This window comes from Macrobrachium rosenbergii, chromosome 10 (assembly GCF_040412425.1).
Source record: "Macrobrachium rosenbergii isolate ZJJX-2024 chromosome 10, ASM4041242v1, whole genome shotgun sequence".
Lineage (NCBI taxonomy): Eukaryota > Metazoa > Arthropoda > Malacostraca > Decapoda > Palaemonidae > Macrobrachium > Macrobrachium rosenbergii.
In genome coordinates, this window is record NC_089750.1 from 70,934,422 (window position 1) to 70,959,706 (window position 25,285).

At 35.3% G+C, this 25,285-nt stretch overlaps 1 protein-coding gene across 3 annotated transcripts in view; it reads right to left on the reverse strand.

Annotated features, from left to right (window-relative positions):
- The window catches only part of grh (grainy head), a 378,710-nt gene that overhangs the window by 118,385 nt on the left and 235,040 nt on the right, over nucleotides 1-25,285 (reverse strand). For all 3 annotated transcript variants that reach the window (XM_067110721.1, XM_067110722.1, XM_067110719.1), the window contains 2 exons: nucleotides 9,381-9,535; nucleotides 6,997-7,032 (listed from right to left, as the gene is read on the reverse strand). In XM_067110721.1, coding sequence (XP_066966822.1) covers nucleotides 6,997-7,032; nucleotides 9,381-9,535 — 191 coding nt within the window. The remainder of the gene's footprint in view (nucleotides 1-6,996; nucleotides 7,033-9,380; nucleotides 9,536-25,285) is intronic.

Here is a 25,285-nt window from a genome sequence, read left to right on the forward strand (position 1 = left end):
AATATTCAGCATTCATTGTTTCCAAGATGGATGATCGTACCTCAGATAGGGTTATAAAATGGACCTGGATATTGGTAGGTATCTGTACACAAAGGGTGATAGAGTCTATGATATCTAGTGTGATGTATCTGAGCAGACCAGCTTTCCAGTCCTGGATGTTTAAGGAATGCTTTAACGTCAAAATCTCACATCACGAAAATGACTGTCATATTTCCATTTCAAAAACGAAATACGGAAAGACTCTCATCTATCAGCGTTGGATTTCAAACGTTGCCGATTTTAATTAAGATACTGAAATGCTGAAAAAAAAAAAGCAAACACAGCTGTGGGTAACTAAAAAAATAACGGGAGTGCTTCCATTTCCACAAGTAAGCTGAACCCCTGACCTCCGAACATCGTCAGCCATTTCAGCTTGTTGCCTAAACGGTTGACTAGGTCCCTCGGTAAGAAATTATCGGCCACCGATATCTTGCTTTTGAGAAGTGACAAAAAGTAACCGAGTCGCCCAAATGATCTTAAGAGGCCCTCCGATACACTGCAGTGGCTCAGTACGCGAGGAACTACTTCCCCCGTTTTCTTTTGTCACCAGAGAGACAAAAATCTGGCGATCTTAATTGAGAAACACATCCAACAAAATACGGACCAATGCGCAGTCTACCATGCAACACTTATCTCTCTCTCTGGTATGGCTACAAAAAGTGGAAGCCTGAGATAATTAAAAAGTCGCTCATGTAAGAGGTGGCGGTGGTGGTGGTGGTGGTGGTGGTGATGGTGGTGGTGGAGGGTTAGAGGCATATATATATATACAGAAGACTGAACGCACTGAACCAGTTGGACGTAGATTCAAGAAAAAAACATCCGTTTTTTGTTTGCCATCTTTTAATTGATCGGTCCAAAATGAGTTCAACTGCTACTGTTTCAGAAGCAGCCGATCTATGAGGTTCCAAATGACGGAAACGACCTTTTAAGAAACTCAGTTTGCAAACTAACACAAACTACGAGTTCAGTTCTACTCCTTAGAATGTATATTCTCTGCTGAAGGATTATCTGAAGACTATAGGCTGAAAGTTCTTACCTACATACAGCGAAAGAGCGAATTAAATCTACACAAAATACGAGTTCAGTTCTGCTTCTTAGAATGTATATTCTCTCCTCAAGGATTATCTTAAGACTACAGGCTGAAAGTTCTTACCTACATACAGCGAAAGAGCGAATTAAATCTACCCACTCAATTTACAGGTAAAGAGAAATGATGTCACTATCATGTGTTCGCCATGATAATATTAGCTTCTGTTAAGAATTTTCAGCAGTTACCTATCTGCCTTTCATGTTCTTAGTGTACACCATTCTTTTGTTACATGCTTTTCTAAAGTGTACACCACTCTTTTATTACAGGCTTTTCTTAGTGTACACCATTCTTTTATTACATGCTTTTCTAAAGTGTACACCACCCTTTTATAATAGGCTTTTCTTAGTGTACACCATTCTATTATTACAAGCTTTTCTTAGTGTACACCAATCTTTTATTAAATTCTTTTCTTAGTGTACATCATTCTTTTACTACAGGCTTTTCTTAGTGTACACCATTCTTTTATCACACACTTTTCTTAGTGTACACCATTCTTTTATTACATGCTTTTCTTAGTGTACACCATTTTTTTATTACATGCTTTTCTTAGTGTACACCATTCTTTTACTACATGTTTTTCTTAGTGTACACCATTCTTTTATTACATGTTTTTTAAGGATACACCATTCTCTTATTACTTATAAGGAATTATTAGCACAATGCAACCTTTTATTCTCGTTTTATTTTCTTATCGCCAAGAATCATACATCCTTTAACAAAATATACTTATCAGGCTTTACATAAATTTAACCAATGCACAGAACTATAAAACAAACTTATCAAGGCTTTAGCCAGTGTGCAGAGACGCAGATTACACTTAAGCATGGCTTCAGACACTGTCCAAAGTCCCAGATTAGACCTTACAAGGCTTCATCCAATGTGTGAAGATGCATATCGGACTTTACATGACTTTATTTAGTGTGTAGAGACACAGATCGACTTTATACGGCTTCAGCCGTTGTCTAGATATGTGGCTCAGATTAAGAGATAATGATAGGGGCGAAGTGACAGTTGCATCTGACCGTGAATAACACAGATCTTATCTTCCAAGTCAGATCTCACTGAAGTAAGACAACTGGTGAAACGTGTCAGGGATTTTTACTTTTTTCACCAGATTCGACAAGTTTTTTTTTTTCTATCATCAAGAAATAGAATGTAAGTGGGGATGCACATGTATATGAAGTATAAAGTATGCATTTACATGTAAGTGCATGCCGTGATTTTAGTTTTCTGTAAAAGAAAACTATTGTGCCGGCTTTGTCTTGTCCGTCCGCACTTTTTTACATCCGCGCTTTTTCTGTCCGCCCTCAGATCTTAAAAACTACTGAGGCTAGAGGGCTGCAAATTGGTATGTTGATTATCCACCCTCCAATCATCAAACGTACCAAATTGTAGCCTTCTAGCCTCAGTAGTTTTGATTTTATTTAACGTTAAAGTTAGCCATAATCGTGTTTCTGGCAACTATATAGGACAGGCCGCCACCGGGCCGTGGTTAAAGTCTCATGGGTCGCGGCTCATATAGCATTACACCGAGACCACTGAAAGATAGATCTATTTTCGGTGGCCCTGATTATACGCTGTAGCGGCTGTACCGAAAATTCTATTGCGCGGAAGAAATTTCGGCGAATTTTCCACTTGTTTGTTTTTATCACCAGATTTGACAAGTTTTGTCTACTATCAAAAAATCGAATGGACTCAAATATTAACATATAAATGGAATACAAAGTTTGTACTTACATATAAGTGCATCCTGCTATTTTGAAAGTAGTTGCTTAGGCATCCATGATTTATCTAGAGACGTATTCAAGTCTCACTTACACGAAAAATAAGAATGAATTCAAGACTCAAAAAAAAAAAAAAAAACTGACCGTTTCAAAACTAAATGTAAATATAAATGCATATACGAAAAAAATGAGAGAGGTTTTGAGGTAATTCTCCTTTATGCTAAATGAGAACCATTCATGAATTTTGAATACACCGAATCCCCCCGGGGTGCAACACGAACGGGAACGATAAGGTACTGGGCCAATAAGGGTGAGGCCGCGTGCCCCATACCCACGACTTGCAACCTTATGACTGCGGTTTTAATGGCACAAACGCTCGGGGTCCCCCCACAGCATATTTATGGGGCAACAAAAATGTCATTCGGAAGCTGGCGACAATCTCAAAATTCATCTTTACGGCCACCATATTTTTTTTTCTCCCAATTTTTTTTCTCGAGGTGATAAAAAATTGTTCGAAGGCAAAAAAAAAGAAAAAAAAAAAAAAACTGCCATCTTTCCATTCCCCCTTTTGTGGGATATCATAGCACCTGTGGAGCGCCCTGACCAACCTCCTTAGCGCAGGTAAAATAATCTATCTCCCCCCCCCTCCTCCTCCTCCTCCTCTCACAAACTGACGCCTCTCCCTCACACCCTTACAGACTATCAAGTCGGCCTTATGCCTCACCTCCTTCCCTACCCAATGCACTTTTCTCGCCTTAGATCAGGAATCATTATTTCCCACTCGCGGAGGAGGAGGAGGAGGAGGAGGCGGAGGTAGACCGTGATGGGAAGGGGTGAGTGGAAGTTATAAGAAGTTAACAAGATGGAGTTTAGTAGATTCTACATCAATTTTCCTTCCCCAGACAATTTATATTTTTTCTGTTTAAATTACTAGATGCCAGAGAGAGAGAGAGAGAGAGAGAGAGAGAGAGAGAGAGAGAGAGAGAGAGAGAGAGAGAGAGAGAGAGAGAGAGAGAGAGAAGTTATAAGAAATTAACAAGATGGAGTCTAATAGATTGTACATCAATTTTCCTGCCTCAGACAATTTATATTTTTTCTGTTTGAATCACTAGATGCCACAAAGAGAGAGAGAGAGAGAGAGAGAGAGAGAGAGAGAGAGAGAGAGAGAGGGGGCACGCTCCTGCATTGGATTCTTTGTTTAGCAGATGGTATACTGAAATGCCACGATTATTTTTTATTCTTCTTAGCAACAAAAAGTGACAAGAGTTTATTTCAACGCAATAAATTTTTCTGCTTTTTGTCGTCTAACTGTGGTTCAGGTGTCTGTATTTACATACCTGTGTGCTTGGTATACATACATTCATACATAAATACATACACGCACACAATATATATAAATATATAATATATATGTTTGTATATATATATATATATATATATATATATATATATATATATATATATATATATATATATATATATATATATATATATATATATATATATATATATATATATATCTCAATACAAAAATCCTCGAGTCATTACAATCCGGACATGTGATAAATATGTGTAATTAAATTAATAAAGGAACTATAATGACCATTTTTATCAATAAAAATTGACAAATATATAAACAAAATATTTATCCAACAGCAATAATTTTTTTTTATTGTTATGTGGAGGATATTCATTACCTGTAACGAAATACGAAGGAGATTAAGATTTCGCCAGTTTTTGCAGGGTATCTCGAGTTCGGATGGACAGAATTTGATGAAACTTGGCAAATACATTTATTAGGTAATTCTCTTGGGATGATTAATTTTCGGGAGAAATCAGCTTAGAGCAGTGGTTCTCAAACTGGGGGCAATTACCCCCGCGGGGCTAATGAAGCAGTTTTCTGGGAGGTAACGAGGCGCTTTAATTCCAATTTGTAATAAAAGGAACGATGCTTTAATTTTAATTTTTTGTCGAATAATGTCTCAAGTCTAAATTCTTTATTTCTTAAGACTGGAGTCAGAGTAAAATTAACTTCTTGCATATAAAATGCATTAGCAATTAAGCATTTCAATATTTTTCTTTCCATTGTATTATAACTTCACATGAGGAATGGGGTTAGGTAGGGGTAATGGTGATCTATCACACCACTGCCGGGGCGGGGGCGGTTAACGATACCAAAAAATTCGAGAGCCACTGGCTTAGAGATTATTTGTTTCCTTGTGAACAATGATAACTATATTTAAGTATGACAAAGATAACTTAGAGCTGGTGGTTCTTGTGTATTATGACGTGCTGTAAAAAGAAATACGTTTTAGGGTCAACATATAAATGTAAAAGTAAATAATACTTACGTAAAATTCGCAAAATATCGGTGAGTTAATAATAATAATAATAATAATAATAATAATAATAATAATAATAATAATAATAATAATAAGTCTTTACAACAACTAATAATAATAATAATAATAATAATAATAATAATAATAATAATAATAATAATAAGTCCTTTACAATTATTGCTATCATTTTTATTATTACCGTTATTTGTGCTTCGTGAGTAATCACATACAGAATTTCATATGAAAAATAGGAAAGTTTCGATACACTGCAAAAGAATTACGGAACGACGCAATAAAAACATAAAACAATAACGGTAAATAATGACTGCTCCATAAAACTAGGCTATAAGAATATATCAGTAAATGTTAAAATAAAATGTCTTATGGAAGCCAAACGGGTCAATCTTCACGATCTGAAAGTAAAGACATCATTACAACACTAATAACCAGAAAAACAACAATAACAATACCAATAACAACGAAAGCAACACACGGGAAAAATATGTAAACAGGACCATCAGTAACACTTTGGTTAGCTTGCATAGAAAAACCAGAACAAAGAATATTAAAGAAAAAAAAAAAAGATTTCTAAACTAGAGAATAAGACATCTGCCCTTTCATTGGAATTCACATTTGGAGATAAGGGGCAATGATACGCTTCTTTTAATAGCGACTGTACATGCTTGAAATGTATATAGGTCGGCGTCCCTGCAGATTGTAGCCTAGATTAGGGGGGATTTCGACAACGTGTGGGCCAGGTGGGGTGAGTGGTGAGGTAATGGTGTGGGGGATTTTCATATATATATATATATATATATATATATATATATATATATATATATTATATATATATATATATATATATATATATATATATATATATATATATATATATATATATATATATATATATATAAACAAAACACAAATATAAATGTGCACTAAGAACAAACATGCAAAGAACAACAAGGCGCTCTACAAAAGCTCCACGAAGCTTTGTACAGCGGACAAAAGCAACTAAATTTTACAAAAGACAACAAAACAAAAAACATACATTACTTAGACAGGCGAGAAATCGAAGAGAAAGGAAGTGTAAAGGCATGTGTTCTATTTTGTTTTAAATGTTATTTTCCATTTTCCTAAGAATCTACTGTACATAACGATTAAAAAGTCACTCTCTTCTTTAAATTCTTTAAAATATATAAAATATCAAAACCAAAAAACATTAACTACTCAAAGACTGAGAGATCGAATCATAATAATTGATAAAGACTTAGTCTTTCTAACTTATCAATCACTTATCAGTCTTCTTCCAAACTTGTCAATCACATATCAGTTAAGCAAAACAGAACACATGTTTTACCTTTGACCTTCCATAACATGAAGAAACAGAAGTAGAAAGAGGGAGTTTTTCCTGAAACAAATACCGTAGACAGTGGCATTCCTCACCTAAATGTAAAAATATAAAAAAAAAAAAACAGATTCCTCCGCCCAAAACAGTACGTGTAACTATCAAGCTAAACAAAATACACATATGCAAACCCATTTGTTAACTAACTACTGTACACAAAATCAAAACACACACACAGAGTTCTACCAATCTACGAGTGTTAATATAAAAACCACAGGACAAAAAAAAAAATTAAAAACCCGCACGAAAAACACACACAAAAAAAGGGAGAGACAACACGTACAGATGACACAGTAGAATGAAAAAAAAAAAAAAACACACACGCACACAGACATAAAACACAAGACAGGTTTTCTAGAGGTTTCCACAGCGAACGGGTTCTATACTCACATCTTAGGAATATGAATTTTGTCGTCATCGGTGTGTCTGGGGGAAAAACACAAGAATAGCTCGGCATCAGCACATCAGCATCAGAGCCAAAAATCCCCCCAAAATTGATTAGAGTTTTTTTTTTTTTTTTTACAAATCTCCCCAAATTGAATAGGGTTTTTTCTAAATTTTTTTTAGAGGATGTTACGTCATCGGCCCACCACTTGAGAGGGGTGTGTGGGTTGGTGGGTGAGTGGGTGGGGAGTAAGGTTGTGGGCGGGGGGGCACCACTGTTAATAGCTACAGACACCTATAGTTAAGGGTTACGATTTGGAATGTAGGGGAAATCTTTTGACTTACGAGTAGGGCATGAATCTTGATATTTATGCATAATGTAGAGTGTGTGTGTGTGTGTGTGTGTGTGTGTGTGTGTGTGTGTGTGTGTGTGTGTATGTATGTATGTATGTATGTATGTATGTATGTATGTATGTATATATATACATATATATATATATATATATATATATATATATATATATATATATATATGTATGTATGTACGTATGTATATATATATATATATATATATATATATATATATATATATATATATATATATACACCATGAAGTTATGGCATTTCATTACAATAGAAATATTTCTTCAGAGTAGCCATTAAAAACTATACATACGCAATTCTGAATCAAACTGAGGGAGGGAGTTGGGAAACGCATGTTCCAATGACTAAGCCTTCTATTTTTCATCCGGTAAGAGAGGTATTTGATCTTTGGATACCTGCAATATTTTTTCTCTCGTTAGATACAATTCCTTTCAAAAACAAGAAAGACTAATGGTTTGGATTTCTATTAATTTTGATACAAATTGTAGCGACATACATATTTCACTTACTTTAGATCTCTTAGCAGGTTTTTTGAACGGGGAGAAATGACGGTGTCTGGAGCTACCTGGATCGTGGGCCTTACCCTGTACACAACTCAGCACTTAAAAATTCTACTACTTCCTTAAAGCAACTATATCTATAGCCTGACTAATTATCTGGGCCTCTATCAAAACTAATGAGTAACATTTGCTCTCAGTCATACTAAAGTGTTTTAATTTTCAGTTATGAGACAAGTCACGCCTCCCTTGTGATACAGCTTTATTTACAATAAAAAATTATCCAGGTTATCTTTCATCTGGCAACAAGACTCATCTGTACCTGCAGGGGGCGTGGCTTACTTCTTAACTCATAACAAAAGCACTATAATACCAATGTGTCGGAATGTGATCGACATCTAAGAAGCCTCGTAAGCTTAAATACAGTAACCCTGATGGTGGTCTAAAACTAAGACAGTCCTTGGCATGTGTATTTTGCATTTATACTAATTAAATACTAATGGGAACCTGTGTTCAAATACTTTGAATTTAATTCCGGAGGTCACTGGCTAGAGACCACAAGCATCTTCTGTCTTAAAGCTATTGACCTAAAGATGAAACTAAACTTCTACTCTTATGCACCCTTGCTCTTATGCCTTAACCAATAATTCATATTAGTTATACTAAAATACGTTGCATTTATACACGACAAAAGTTTCATTGATTATTTTAAAGCTTCTCTCAAATTCAAATAAAAAGTATTTTTTTTATTGAGTAAAAAAATCATTACCGTCGATACAACAACATTCTATTTTGATTCATTTTCCATTTCGAATTTTGATTTTCCTCTGGAGTGACTAATGCCATAATCAAATGCTTTAATTTTAAGAAAAACAATGACGTAATTAAATGTTTTAATTTTTGAAAACAATCTTATTTACTCTATTTAAAGGCAAGTTAAGTTTCTGGTTAGGACAATTATTCACCGTCACAATTTAATAAAGAACATTGGCTATAAAAATTTTATAATAAGTTGAAAAATATAACACCTATCGAAGGTAAAATGTCTCTTTAAATCAACAAAAGTTTATGACAATAAATAGCTGACAACTTTCCAGTGAAGGTATCTGGGGAAAATATACATGAACTTGGGGTCGTTGCTGATAAATTGAAAATATTTTTGACAGTTTGTTCCTCACTGAAGTTTTCATTATTGTGAAATAATAGTCTAATCCAGCGACGAACAAAATTGAAACTTACATTCACTCAATTGTTTCGAATCAAAGAGCATTTAAAACTCCGTATCAAAATAAAATTTTTTATGTATTATAAACAGCACGTGACCTCATATGACCCCTTGGAGCATCCCACTCCACCTTGGGGAAATAAATAAAATCTTAAAAACTCAGAAATCACTGAAATAAAATATTTAAAAATAAAAATATTACAATAATTTCCCTGATGTATGAAAATTTCAATATGAAGCGAAAGGGACCACAGAAAATGATAATTAAAAAAAAAAAAACTTACATCTTAGGAATCTGTATCTTATCTCCCTCGGTGTGTCTTGTGAAGTCGTGCCAAGGCCTGGATGCCCTCTGGGAATTTGGAGACGTGCCCGCCGGGGCTCTCAAATCTGTTCCTAGGATACTGTTGGGCTGAGCCATCTCTTCGTAACCGAAGGTCTGTGGAGGAGACAAAATTTGGCAATCAATATCATCTTTTATTTTAAGAGAGAGAGGAAAAAAGCATGCAAAGTCAAACTTACCGTTGTGTAATTATATATTAATTAACTAAATCAGGAATCGCACGTGCGCACGCGCACACATAGAAGGGCTTAGGTTTCAGGGTATAAACTAGATGAGGTTTCCAGCCGTATGCTTTTCATTTTTTTTCAACCTTGACTACGTCTATCACAGTTGCCTAACTACACAATGCATAATGGAAGTTACAGATCCCAACCGTATTGTCTCAGAGTATATATATATATATATATATATATATATATATATATATATATATATATATATATATATATATATATATATATATATATATATATATATATGCACATATACACACAATATAGGTAAAGAAATAGAGAGAGAGAGAGAGAGAGAGAGGTAACTGTAAGAAATCGATCCAGGAAGAGACACGTGAAGAGAGAGAGAGAGAGAGAGAGAGAGAGAGAGAGAGAGAGAGAGAGAGAGAGGTTAAATTGACTATGTTCTACTTATCACATCGGAATGCCTCCTCTCTCTCTCTCTCTCTCTCTCTCTCTCTCTCTCTCTCTCTCTCTCTCCAGGAACCAAGGCTGATTCCCATCTGCTATGTTTCCCACATCAGAAAACTCAACTCTCCCCCCTACCCCGCCTTCTCTCTCCCCCCCCCCCCCCCCCATCGCAGAGCAACCCATTTTCTCTCCTGTTTCACGCCAGTCATCTCCTCTCTCTCTCTCTCTCTCTCTCTCTCTCTCTCTCTCTCTCTCTCTCCCTCCCTTCTATCACCATCAGTCTCTTTTTACATTTAAATAAAGTCATTGTCGACTTCTCTTTCCTCTCTCACTCTCTCTCTTTTTACAACAAAATATTATGGTCACCTACGACCTCTCTCTCTCTCTCTCTCTACATGAAAATATCACCATCAGCTATGATCTCTCTCTCTCTCTCTCAACATCAGTTTCTCTGTTAGTGTCTTTTAAAAAAGTCGTCGTCGACTTCTCTCTCTCTCTCTCTCTCTTTCTACATGAAAATATCACCATCAGCTATGATCTCTCTCTCTCTCTCTCAACATCAGTTTCTCTGTTAGTGTCTTTTAAAAAAGTCGTCGTCGACTCGACTCTCTCTCTCTCTCTCTCTCTCTCTCTCTCTACATGAAAATATCACCATCAGCTATGATCTCTCTCTCTCTCTCTCTCTCTCGTCGCAGAGCAACCCATTTTCTCTCCTGCTTCACGCCAGTCATTTGCATCTCACCGACGGCCAAGGGATATAACGCTTAATGGCAGCCATAACAGCTCTCCTAATTGTTAATTCTGGCCACATCAGAACACGGGTAATTACTATGTAAAGTGGCGTTTAAAGAGCTAGCAAGTACCCCGGTAAAGCTGCCCATCTATCTCGGTGCCACAGGGATGGGGGCACAGAGAGAGAGAGAGAGAGAGAGAGAGAGAGAGAGAGAGAGAGAGAGAGAGAGAGAGAGAGAGAGAGAGAGAGAGGTCGTAGGTGACCATAATATTTTGTAGTAAAAAGAGTGTGTGTGAGAGAGGAAAGAGAAGTCAATGATGACCTTTTTTTTACAATATGAAAAGACGCTGATGGTGAGAGAGAGAGAGAGAGAGAGAGAGAGAGAGAGAGAGAGAGAGAGAGAGAGAGAGAGAGAGAGAGAGAGAGAGGCTGGTATGCGGACTGGAGGGTCATTCCAGCCCGGGAAGAGACGATTGTTATGACCGCATCTAATAAATAAATAAATAAAAAAAATATACATATATAATTATATATATATATTTATATGTATATATATTATGCAATATTAAATACATATATATACACACATGCATACACATATACACACATACACTTACTACAGATATTGTCGTCTCCTCAAGTCCGCTCTTCATTCTTTTCTCTCTTTTCGAGAAGTAGAAGAAGGTTTCCCAACGCATCCGGTGCTCGAGAGTGACTTAACTACTGGCGTGCGTTTACTTCTCTTTACGAAAGCCTCAACGCCCCATAATTCTCCACGGATCTAAATTAACGTCTATTAACGAAAGAGACGAGATCTAGAGAAAAAAAAAATGGTAACGCTCCCTCGGCCCTCTCTCTCTCTCTCTCTCTCTCTCTCTCTCTCTCTCTCTCTCTCTCACGCCTACAGCTCTCTACACCGCCCTCTAGCGATGGCCCACTACACTGGCCGAAGACACTGGAGCAAATCCTTCAGTATTTCGCGTCAGTCTTTTGCAAACCTCCTTTCGTTGATTTGCAACGATGCAGATGGAAGTGAATATGTCTTTACTTGAAAAAAATCCTGTTTTTTGGGTTTGTAATACAATAGATTTATATTTCTGCATTCAATTTCTTAACGTTACTATTCTTAGATTACTTACGCAGTGCATATATATATACAGTATATATATATATATATATATATATATATATATATATATATATATATATATATATATATATATATATATATATATATATATATATGCATGTATATACATTCGAATATATATTATATATAAAGACATATACACATATATAATATAGTATATATATATATATATATATATATATATATATATATATATATATATATATATATATATATATATATATATATATATAAATACATAAAATTAAAGAGAGAGAGAGAGAGAGAGAGAGAGAGAGAGAGAGAGAGAGAGAGAGAGAGAGAGAGAGAGAGAATTTTAAACCCAAAATTTTCTACTACTTGCCTTGAGGTGTCCTCTTATCAAAGTCTGTAATCTGTAAGAACATTAAGAAAGGCGGAACAGAGAGAAGGAAAAAGAATGAAAAGGGAGAATCGCTTATATGCATGTCCATATTTCTTTTTTTTCAACCAAAGGCGGTAGAGAACCAAGAGAATATACCAGGTTACGAAGGAACATTACAGTCCAGAGCTAGCACACATGTAATGTAGAGAGATGGACAGATGGCTAATATAAAACAGGTGAAATGGTGACTACAAAAAAAAAAAAAAAACACGGACAGAATGAAAGCAAGAAGAAAAGAGTAAAAATAAATAAATAAAAAAAATTAGAAGAATAATGATCGATAACAACAGAAAAACGAGTAAAAAATGCATCGGAGTTTCCTCGGCGCAATCGAGTTTTCTGTACAGCGCATAATCAAGGCCACCGAAGATAGCTCTATTTTTAGGTGGTCTCGGCATAATGTTGTATGAGCCGCGGCCCATGAAACTTTAACCGCGGTCCGGTGGTTGCCTATCCTATATCGTTGCCAGAAGCACGATTATTAGTAACATTAAATAAAATAAAAACTACTGAGGCTAGAGTGCTGCAATTTAGCATGTTTGATGACTGGAGGTAGGATGATAAACACACCAATTTGCAGCCCTCTAGCCTCAGTAGATTTTACGATCTGAGGGTGGACAGAAAAAGTGCGGACGGACAGACAAAGCCGGCACAATAGTTTTCCTTTCAGAAAACTAAAATTTAAATTCCCTATCATGTGAAATACTATTTTCTTAAAAAGAAATTTCTTCCTCTTGAAATATGTCAACTCGAATTCCGATACTGGAAAACAGGAAGAAAAAATATGCAAAAATAAGGAAAAGAGAGAAATAATGACGATGAACAATAGAAACACTAAAATTCCCTTCAATGTAAAATACAATTTCCATTAAAAAACCATTTTTTCCTTCCTCTTGAAGTATGTCGAATTTGATATATATATAACTAAGAAAATTTCTGAAAGTGGCCATCCCCTTTTATCCGGGATTTGAAAGTCTCTTTCTAAGCCTTGTGAGATCTTATTCAATATGAGCTTGAAGGAGTGTGCTACGCTGCGCTGGAACCAGGCGCTGCTTGTCATGTCTCTTCTACCCTCCCGATCCCCTACCTGCCCCGCCCCCACCCGGGCAGGACAAACAGGTTTGCAGGAGGAGGGTGGATGTGTCATGTCTCCTCTACCCTCCCGATCCCCTACCTACCCCGCCCCCACCCGGGGCGGACAAACATGAAAGATCCACTCGAATTTTATTATGATAGATTCATCTATTTATCTAAGTAAAGGCAATTCATATTTACGTCTTTCACTGAATGTCGTCTTACTATCACTGATTAATGACATCTTTTTCACCGATTGTTTTTAATTCATCATTAAACGAATTATTAACATCTTCCAGCTACTGTCTTATCATCAATACACGTATTATTAACACCTTTCACTGACCGTCATGTTATCACTATTAAACAAACTTATCACTGATTGTCTTCTTATCATCATTAAACGTATTATTAACATCTTTCACTGACCGCCGTCTTATCATAATCAAACAGACGTATTATTCACATCTCTAGCTGATCGTCGTCTTACCATCATTAAAAGAAACGTATTATTAAAATTTCTCCCTGATCGTCTTATCGTCATTGAAAGAAACCTATTATTAACATTTCTCACTGACTGTCGTCTTATCATAATCAAACAGACGTATTATTCACATCTCTAGCTGATCGTCGTCTTATCATCATTAAAAGAAACGTATTATTAACATTTCTCCCTGATCGTCTTATCGTCATTGAAAGAAACCTATTATTAACATTTCTCACTGACTGTCGTTTTATCACAATGATCGTCCTGTTCTCATCTTATAATAACGTATTATTAACATCTATCACTGATCGTCGTCTTATCATCATCAAAAGATGCATATAATTAACATCTCTTACTGATCGTCTTCTTATCAACAAACGTATTATTAACCTCTCTCACTGATCGACTCATCATTATTAAACGTATTATTAACATCTTTCACTGATCGTCGTCTTTTCATAATCAAACAAGACGTATTGTTAACGTCTCTCACTGATCGTCGTCTTTTCATAATCAAACAGACGTATTATTAACGTCTCTCACTGATCGTCGTCTTATCATCGTTAAAAGAAACGTATTATTAACATCTCTCACTGATCGTCGTCTTATCATTATTAAAAACATATTAACATTTCTCACTGATCGTCGTCTTACCATAATCAAACAGACGTATTATTAACATCTCTCACTGATCGTCGTCTTATCATCATTAAAAGAAACCTATTATTAACACATTCACTGATCGTCCTCTTCTCATCTTTGAAAAACGTATTATTAACACCTTTCGCTGATCGTCGTCTTATCATCATCAAAAGAAAAGTATTATTAACATCTCTTACTGATCGTCTTCTTATCAATAAACGTATTAATAACATCTCTCACTGATCGTGGTCTTATCATCATTAAAACAAAATTATTATTAACATCTCTCACTGATCGTCGTCTTATCATAATCAAACAGACGTATTATTAATACGTTTAGGATCTCTTAACTGATCGTCGTCGTATCACCATTAAAACAAACGTATTATTAACATCTTTCACTGGTCGTCGTCTTATCATTATTAAAAAAACATTATTATTAACATTCCACACTGATCGCCGTCTTACCATAATCAAACAGACGGATTATCAACATCTTTCAGTTAACATCGTCTTATCATCATTGATCAGACGATCAGTGAACGTCTTCCGAGCCAATTTTTATTGTACGTCACTGTCTGTTCAGATGACGCTGCAAGCAAGCAGCCCGATAAATCTTGCCTAGGTAATGGCCGATTTGTTGAAATTCAAATACCAGTAAGGAGTCGGGTCTTTATCTTTCAAACTTTCAAGTTTCGTCCATCTTTAGCTTGGTGTTGTGTAATGTTTAAAGTTGTGACTCTTGATAAAGTTGTGATATAATAATTTAAAGTTGTGACTATATATATATTATATATAATTTATATTTATACTGATTATAATATATTCATATATATATATATATATATATATATATATATATATATATATATATATATATAATATATATATATAACACACACACACACATAATTATATATATATATATATATATATATATATATATATATATATATATATATATACATATACATGATACTAATAGTTTGGATCTAAACATGAAACCAATCAGTCTGACATGTAAAAAAATCCGAAAAAATCGTGGAAGATAAAAAAACTTCAAAGAGAGAAAATGAGAACACCCAAAACATGAAATAAAATGTTGAGAAAAACAAGAGAATAAACATGAGAAACAAAACACACAAAAGTAAATACGAAAAAAAATATGTTTCTTAAAACTTCATGACAGGTACTAATAAGGAGCCAGACTGGTAAAAGGTCATCGCTTGGTCACACTCAATTAGCCACAAAGGTCAGAGAGACTTTTTAAGGCCTTAATACACCTTGTAAATCTAAAAGCGAAGGAAAAGCGATTCGACCCAGTTTTACCAAATAAATTAAACACTGACTTTCCAAATAGAAAAATAATTATAAATAAATTTGACCTTACTTATAAGGTCGACTGTAATACATTACTACAAATTTGGGGTTAAGACAGTTTTTTTATTGAGAAAAAAAAAAAAAGGGTTATGAAAATAAGGGGGTAATCTAATTCCCAATAACACATTTTTTTTTTTTTTTTTGGTAACATCTTTTTGCTTGTTATTACCCAACCTTTCCATCTTTCGCCATGAAAGGCTAAGGACGATAAAATTTCAGTGACATAAGCATATAAAACCTAGTATTTGGGGGAAACAGCAGATGGGTCTACCCCGCAGATAGGCTATATCTTTTACTCTGACTTTACTTTCTGTCAGTCAAACTGCTACCGATTTTTAATTAAACACTTAACTCTTAACATTTACGTCTTTCAAACTTGGTTTATATAATGAATTATTCATTACTTCTTTTTGTTATACATCGCAGATGCTAAGGAAATACAGATATTATCGTGCGTTGATTGCATGCAATTCTTGATTAACAAGTAATTTGTACATTTCTAATAAAATTTAGTCTGTTCATTTAATCTCAAATGAAACTGCAAAGCACAGAAAATACTCCATAAGCAATAATATATATACGCAAAAGGATGAGTTTACAAAGTGGGCACTAAAAGAGTTAGGAAATTTTTATATATATATATATATATATATATATATATATATATATATATATATATATATATATATATATATAGTATATATATATGTATATATATGCATATATATATATATATATATATATATATATATATATATATATATATATACACACATACATACAAAAGAAAGAAAAATAATAATTACGAGCTTGCATTTTTCTCTCAGAAGAAAAAGACGGAGGACGAATAGAAGAAGGAAAATGAGGAGAAAAGTAATTTTTGTAAAAAAAAAAAAAAAAACCATATGCAAGAACTTTTTTTCAAGTGGCTCCATTCCTTTAAAAAAATACTGGCTGTAAGAACAAATAAAAAAAAGCGATGACATACAACTACATAACAAGGCACGCGCAACAAACTGGTTGCTACAACAACAACAAAAAAGCAAAAGAGATTCAAACAAAAAAGGAAGAATTTTTTCACTAATCGAAGCTTGCATTTTTCTCCAGAAGAAGAAGAAGAAGAAGAAGAAGAAGAAGAAGAAGAAGAAGAAGAAGAAGAAGAAGAAGAAGACGGAGGACGAATAGAAGAAGGAAAATGAGGAGAAAAGTAATTTTTTGTAAAAAAAAAAAAAAAAAAACCATATGCAAGAACTTGTTTCAAGGTGGCTCCATTCCTTAAAAAAATACTGGCTATAAGAACAAATAAAAAAAAGCGATGACATACAACTGCATAACAAGGTACGTACAACAAACTGGTTGCTACAACAAGAAAAAAAAAACCAAAAAGATTCAAACAAAAAAGGAAGAATTTTTTCACTAATCGAAGACGTAAAAACATTAACATGCAGAAGACAGACGATGACAGAAGAATTTCTAGAAAACGGATAAAATGAGTGAAAGTTCACATCATTAATGCACGGACGGGTGGTTGATTTTGACGAAAATCTTTCGCCACTTGAGAGAGAGAGAGAGAGAGAGAGAGAGAGAGAGAGAGAGAGAGAGAGAGAGAGAGAGAGAGAGAGAGAGAGAGAGAGCTGAAGACAGGTAGATTTAATTGTTTTTTTCGTTTACATCTATAGATAACATTAACCCTATTTACCAACCAATTTGTATATGAAAATAGATCAGATTGGGTGTATTATACACGAGTAAATAAATAAATGTATGAATAAATACCCTGAAAAACAATTAAAATTGTAGATATTTCTTACACCTACGGATGAATTTCAGGTCTACTTGCCTAAAAATTCGTACGTGAAAATAAATAAAACTGTGTGAATCATACACAAATAAATAAATATATGCATACGTAAATACTTCATAAAACAATAACAATTGTAAATTTATCTTTTACATCTACAGATAATTTCCAGGTCTCCTTACCTACCAATTTTGCAAGATGAATCAAACTAAGTAAAATTATACACACGTAAATACATAAGCGTATACATAAATTCTAAAGAAATCAATAACAACTGTAAATCACACACCAAGGAGAAAGTAAATATGTAAAAAAAAAAAAAAAACTTAGCTAAAGAGAGACGCACAACAACCACTGAAATTCCCAAAATAAAACGCTGAGAGGCAGAGGGAACGTGTCTTTCAATGAATCATGTTCTAACAAAGAGAGACGGAAATTTATGAGAGAGAGAGAGAGAGAGAGAGAGAGAGAGAGAGAGAGAGAGAGAGAGAGAGAGAGAGAGAATCCGACGGGTGATTTCTAACAATAATATTAACATGATAAAGAAGCACGTCTATAAATATCACAATAAAATATATTAGCAATGAGTGGAAAGTTACGAGGAATTTATATGTATACAGTATATATATATATGTATATATATATATACATGCATATATGTATGTGTGTGTGTGTGTGTCGGTGCGTGCGCGCACAGTTGCAGTATCTTTTAAGGGGTTGGTAACAGGGTTTTAAAGACTTAGAAACAAACTGTACGTTAAAACCCTATTTGTATTCATTGGTTCCCGTTCACCATACCTTTTGTTTATTTATTTGTGTATGAGAGAGAGAGAGAGAGAGAGAGAGAGAGAGAGAGAGAGAGAGAGAGAGAGAGAGAGAGAGAGAGAGAGAATAATATACCTCACGATCAGAGATAAAGTGCAATTCAAGCTGTTAAAAGTCTAGTTAAATCTTGGTTGGAGGATAATGATAAGGTTAATTAAAAGATCATGTATTTTGAGGTATGAAAACATTCTTTAATATCCTTTAACACTTTTTAATCCTCCGAATCGGCACAGTTTACCTTCTAGTATTCAATGGCGTACTGCTACCTTCCCGTCGCCTTGAGAAAAAAAAAAAAAAAAAAAGAGCAAGTCTCTGATCCTGCCCAGTTTTTTCTTCTTGAAACTTCAGTTTAACGACCTCCTCTGTATTCCCTCAGCCTCTGCTTCTCCTCAGCCTCTCTCTCTCTCTCTCTCTCTCTCTCTCTCCAAGTCTCCTCAGCCTCCTACTGTACACCTCCGCCCTTCTCTTCACCGTTTTTCTTCTCACTGTTTTTCTTCTCCTCACACTTTCCCTGCCTTTATTTATTATCCTGTTCTTGCTATTCCTCAGACATCCTCGGCTACCTTTCCTCCTTCTCCTACCCTCACTGTTTTCCTTTCCTCTTTCTTCCTCTCCTTCTTCTTCTTCTTCTATCACAGGACGGCAAGGCTGAAGCTGAAAAACACGAGAGTTCTTCTTATCATTTCAGAAATGCAGGTGAGGCAAATGTCCATCACGCAACCCCTCTGAAGTCGACCCGTTTTTCCTCCTCTCTTTTTTTGTATAATTTCTTCGTCTCGTTTTTCTTCTTCTTTTTCGTCTTCCTCTTCTTCTTCTTTTCCACGGTACCTGAACAGGTCGAGAAGGTCACTGAAGCCGATACCTGTGTATAAACTGGGTTATATCACAGACCTGGCTTTACTTTCAGTCAGTTGACCTCTCTCTCTCTCTCTCTCTCTCTCTCTCTCTCTGAATTAAAAATAATATCTTAAGAACTTTCCTACTTGTGTTACTCAGCCGGGCTGCAAGGCAGTAACTAGAAATGGGCAAAAAAAAAAAAAAAAAAAAAAAAAAAAAAGCGGTGTAAATATAAGCTCTGTGCTTACCATTTTATTTTCAGTTATTCTACAAACATAATGTTTAGAACCCCATACACACAATGTTTGTGAATATATTCTAGTGTGCAAAGCATATAACTAGGCCTAGGTATCCGTTTTTACTGCATATGTGCAAACGTATAAAATTACAGAAACATCTACTTCCTATAATTGCATATCTTTTCAGGAGGATATATTTACAGAAATTTCCCCATGGAGAATAGAACATTAGCGTTAATTGGCTACCTTATACATTCCTGATAATTCTGATAATCCCTTGCAACAATCTCATTTAAAAAAAAAGTAGTGTCGTATTTCTCAATTCTAATAAAGTACAGTGGCGTGGTTGGATGCTGTCAGGTAACAATTACTTCGGAGATGGATTTCTGCTCTGTGCAATATCTGACAAGAGCAACTGCGATATTGCTGCACTTTTAAAAAGTATATATGAATTAACTTACGAAAATGATTTTCTAAAAGGCGATTTTCAATATTTTATGCGGCTGCATCATATACCACAACCAATTTTCAAGGTAATACAGCAAAAATATCTACAGTGTTCTTGCAAGGTCTTCTGATGAAACCAGAAAAGGGAAAATATCAACAAATTAGAATTCAAAAATCATAAATTAAACGAGGAAAAATGAAAAAACGAACTACCAAATTCTTTAAACTGCAAAGCAATATTCTCCCCCACAATCTGAAGGCTGAAATTCCATCAAGTAAATAATGACGCATTTTTCTCAAAACTGTTGCGGCCACACAGCCTTGCCTTGCGGAACCCCAACGTCTGACAGCGCATCCAGCCACCACTGACATCTACACACCTTAACCCCCCAGGTGTAGACGGGGAGGAGGAGGAGGAGGAGGAGGAGGAGGGAGGAGGAGGAGGAGGAGGAGGAGGAGGAGGAGGAGGAGGAGGATGGTATAGTTACAGGAGGAAGCCAGAGGTCAGCATGAAGATACTCCTAAGTGCAGAGGCAGTATGGAGGCAAGCGGTGGTGGTGTGGTGAGCTGTCAAGGGTCTATGGGGGTTAAGTTCCCTATGATGTATGGCATATGGACACTGCTTATGTTTAGGGCTGGATGCTCTGATCCAAGTAGGTAAATGATTTGGGCCCTGGGGACGCTTACTGCAGGTACGTTACAGCAAAATAAAAAAATAAAAAAAAAAATTTTACTCAGCATGTTAAGACTGTCTTAAGAAGGAATGAGATTACTTTTTAGAGAGGAATTTTCTATAGTAGGTTTCTGAAAACGTGTGTGTGTATATATATATATATATATATATATATATATATATATATATATATATATATATATATATATATATATATATATATATATATATATATATATACAATTTATATATATATATATATTTTTTTATATATATATATATATATATATATTTTTTTTTTTTCATTAACCCACAAACGCACAGTTCTTGACCTCTCAGAAGTTGGTGACGTAACCTACACGAGAACGAGAACGCCTAAGCCACTGCAAAAATGTCGTTCACTTTAGGATAAAATACAAAAAAGCGATTACTGGAACGGCCCTTGTAAGGAAATGAACCTGATCTGGTTTTGAAAAATTAGATAAAGTTTGTGTACTTAATTCCCTCAGTTGCAATCCTGGTCTTCCTTTCAAGGGCAACGGAAAATATTGATTTTTTTTTAATTTAACAAAAGAATCAAAATCATTCTTTAATTAGTTTTAATAGCTGTCGAGACTGTCGCCACTATAAATAAACCTTACTCATTTTCTAAATAAGCGAAACAACGCGCCGTGCAAACGAATAAAAAAAAATCACGAAAACAAAGCATTAAAATCCAGCGCATAACTGCAGGACGCAGGCACCCTCCCCCCTTCGTCTATTCTCCAGTTCCTCTCCTTCAGGAGAAGACCATAAGCGCTCTATGGCTACTCTCTCGCAGCGTGATCTTGCAGGCATAAAAATGCACCTCAGCGCGTGACTACTGGTTTCATCTTTTACGAGCACCTGGTAGGAGGGAAGGAGTGGCCATTACCTCTGTTATGGCATCGTTAAGGTGGAGTGGTAAGACTCAAAAAGAGCTGTTACTCACTGCTTCAAGGAACAGTGCCCCATTCTTCAGTGCCCCGTAGGGGGGACGGGGGTAGTGCCGTCAGTGCACCTCACGTGGTACACTGTAGGCATTACTTAACGGTCTTTGCAGCGTCCCTCCGGCACCTAGCTGCAACTCTCTCATTCCTTTTACTGTACCTCCGTTCGTAATCTCTTCCTTCCATCTGACCTTCCACCCTCTCTAACAATTGTTTCAAAGTGCAACTGCGAGGTTTTCCTTCTGTTATATCTTTCAAATCTTCTTACCGCCAAATTCTTTTCACCGCTTAGTCTCTGGCCTTAATTCTATATTCTCCGTATTCTATTCCATTCTTCAGTGTCCTTTGCGTCTGAGAGTTTCTGTGGATAAATTATATTTTGGAATCACATCTTGATTCCATTGCCGCTTTTCAGTTTTTTCGTCCAGAATTTTAATAATAAAACTGAGATTTTTAATGACCCCACTTTTTTAATATTATTGTTATTATTATTATTTTATTATTATTATTATTATTATTATTATTATTATTATTATTATTATTAACTATTATTATTATTATATTAACCTTCCGAGGAATCCGCCCTAGAAAAGAAACTTCTTGCATGAAGGATCTACAATAGAAATGTATAAGTTCTTCATGCATAATAATAATAATAATAATAATAATAATAATAATAATAATAATAATAATAAAAACTCAAATTATTACAAAAAGGGGGTCATTAAAAGCCTCAGTTTTATCATTAAAATTCTTGACGAAAAAAGTAAAAAAGTCAATGAAATCGAGATGTAATTCCAAAATATAATTTATTCCCAAAACGTCACACTCACACTGAACAAAACAGAAAACAAATCGTAAAGCCCTTTGCTATAGCAAAGCCATCCTGGAGGCAAAAATCCTAAGCAGGCGTAAAATAATTCATCGTTTGTAATTTGTGTATGCTTTGCTCTCTCCTCTTTACCTTCGCAACAAGATTTAAAATAAGGAGACGACCATTTATCAGGTGACAAGCAATCAGCAACATCGTCAACCACCTTATCAAGCAAAAAAAAAAAAAAAAAAAAAAATAAATAAATAAATAAATAAAAAATAAAAACATCCTTAGCAACTAACATCAACGACAAACATCACACGCCTGCTGACAAGGCACAGCAGGGGAGGAAAGGTGAAAGTACCACCCGTGGGATCTCTCCTTCCCATAACCATCCCCCCCGCCCCAACCCAGCACCTTTCCCCTCCCCGATCATTGCAATCTACATCTACCCTGTTCCTTAGTATTTCTTGTTCCTTCTATAATCAGTTTTCAATTGATGGGCGTCTTACTCCTTTCCTTAATAGGATGTTCACTAACAACAATGGCGTGTTCTCATCATAAAATCCTCGCAATTATTGGAGTCCTGTTCTATTCATATCCGGTCAATATGGGGATCCTGTTTCTGTAGCTCCTTTGATTTTTACTGTAGGTCGGGAATCCTGTTTGACATCTTCGCGGGTCCTTAATGTCGGCAGGGAATCCTTCACCATATCCTGAGGCCTGCTGTTCCTTTCCTTAGCTTTTCATTCTGGTCATAACTTGAAGAATAATACTGTTCCCATTTAGGGTCATTAATTGGGCAGTATTGTAGGTGGACAGACTCTATATTCATCGTTAATTCCTCTATTACTGAACAAATCCCAAACATATTCCTAAAGCATTTAATCACCTTTGCATCGCAAACAAATTCCTGCAGTGTACTCATCCCAGTAGAATCATTTCAACAAAGTCCAACATATCCCTGGAACATTGCAAGTCCCCGAAATATTTCTGCAACATTGCAAGCCTTCATTTCTTGCATCCTTTCTGACAATATTTGTGGATCTACCAAAAATTAAATATAAAACTGTTACCAAAACCTTAAGTACTTCCTACGACATTTCCACATCAGCAACACGTCCGCAACAAATCCCCAACAAATCCTGTTGCAAAATTTTCAATATTTTTTAAAACGAAATTTCCTCACAAGAAAAATCTGAGAGAACGAGACCTTAAGTAACACTGCGACATTTCCACATCCGCAACAAGTCAGCAACAAATCTCTAAAAATCCCAAATCCTGCTGCAACATTTTCAAAATTTTTAGATAAAAATTTCCTCACAAGAAGAATCTGAGAGGACGAGACCTAGAGTAGCACTGCGACATTTCCACATCCGCAACAAGTCAGCAACAAACCTCCAACAAATCCCAAACAAGTTCCTGCTGCAACATTTCCAAAATTTTTAAACCAAAATTTCCTCACAAGAAAAATCTGAGAGAACGGGACCAAAAGTAACACTGCGGCAAGTCCACATCAGCAACAAGTCCCCAACAAATCTCTAACAAATCCAAAACAAGTTCCTGTTGCAGCATTTCAAAAATTTTTATCCAAAATTTCCTCACAAGAAATATTTGAGAGAATGAGACCTAGAGTAGCACCAATGACTCCATTAACACAGGCTTTTAACGACTGTTGTAATACTGATTCACTTTCAGATTCCTATCTTCGTGGCAAAAGACTTTTAATAGGCTGTAAACTCTAAGCAATTGTGATGGGAAAAGACTAATATGGAAATACTCGATAGCCGGACAGAGAGAGAGAGAGAGAGAGAGAGAGAGAGAGAGAGAGAGAGAGAGAGAGAGAGAGAGAGAGAGAGAGAGAGAGAGATGAGACGCGGGTGATAGGCAGAGTATTATTAAGGTGATCGATACCATTAATTTCGTTTGGATGTTTACTGTCGATGATAATGGCATCCACTTGTTGATTATTATCATTAATTACCTCCATTTATTAATGTCTGTGAGGATATTATTGTCTTTATTATGAAATTATTGTCTTTATTATGATTTCAATATTCACTATCATCACTATTAATATTTACCATAGTTTATGATCATACTGGCTGCTTTTGTTGGGGATTACGTGACCGATTTCATTACTACTAATACTAATAATAATAACATTACTACTTCTACTACTTTCCACCATCACTCCTATTTCTACTAGTTCTTCGTTGGGCTAGTGGGTTCCGTTCTCAGCTTGCACTCTGCTGGCCGAGAGTTCGAACCTCCGAGCGGCCAATGAAGGATTAGAGGAATTTATTTCTGGTGATAGAAATTCACTTCTCGTTATAGTGTGGTTCGGATTCCACAGTAAGCTGTAGGTCCCCCTGCTAGGTAACCAGTTGGTTCTTAGCCACATAAAATAAGTCTAATCCTTCGGGTCAGCCCCTGCTTGAGAGCAAAGGAAATCAGCAGTGGTCTGGTTAACCTAAGGTATACTTAACTTTTTATATTTCTAATATTACTAATATGCTATATATATATTGATATATAAAGGAAAAATGAAATAATAGTTATATATAATCACAGACTATACATTTATTATATATATATGTATATACATATATATATACATATATATATATACACATATATAATACTATCATTATGTAACCAGCAGCAGCATTCCTCTTATTACTGGAGAGTCACAGTCAATTAAAACGGGCGCGAAAAAAAACGAAGGC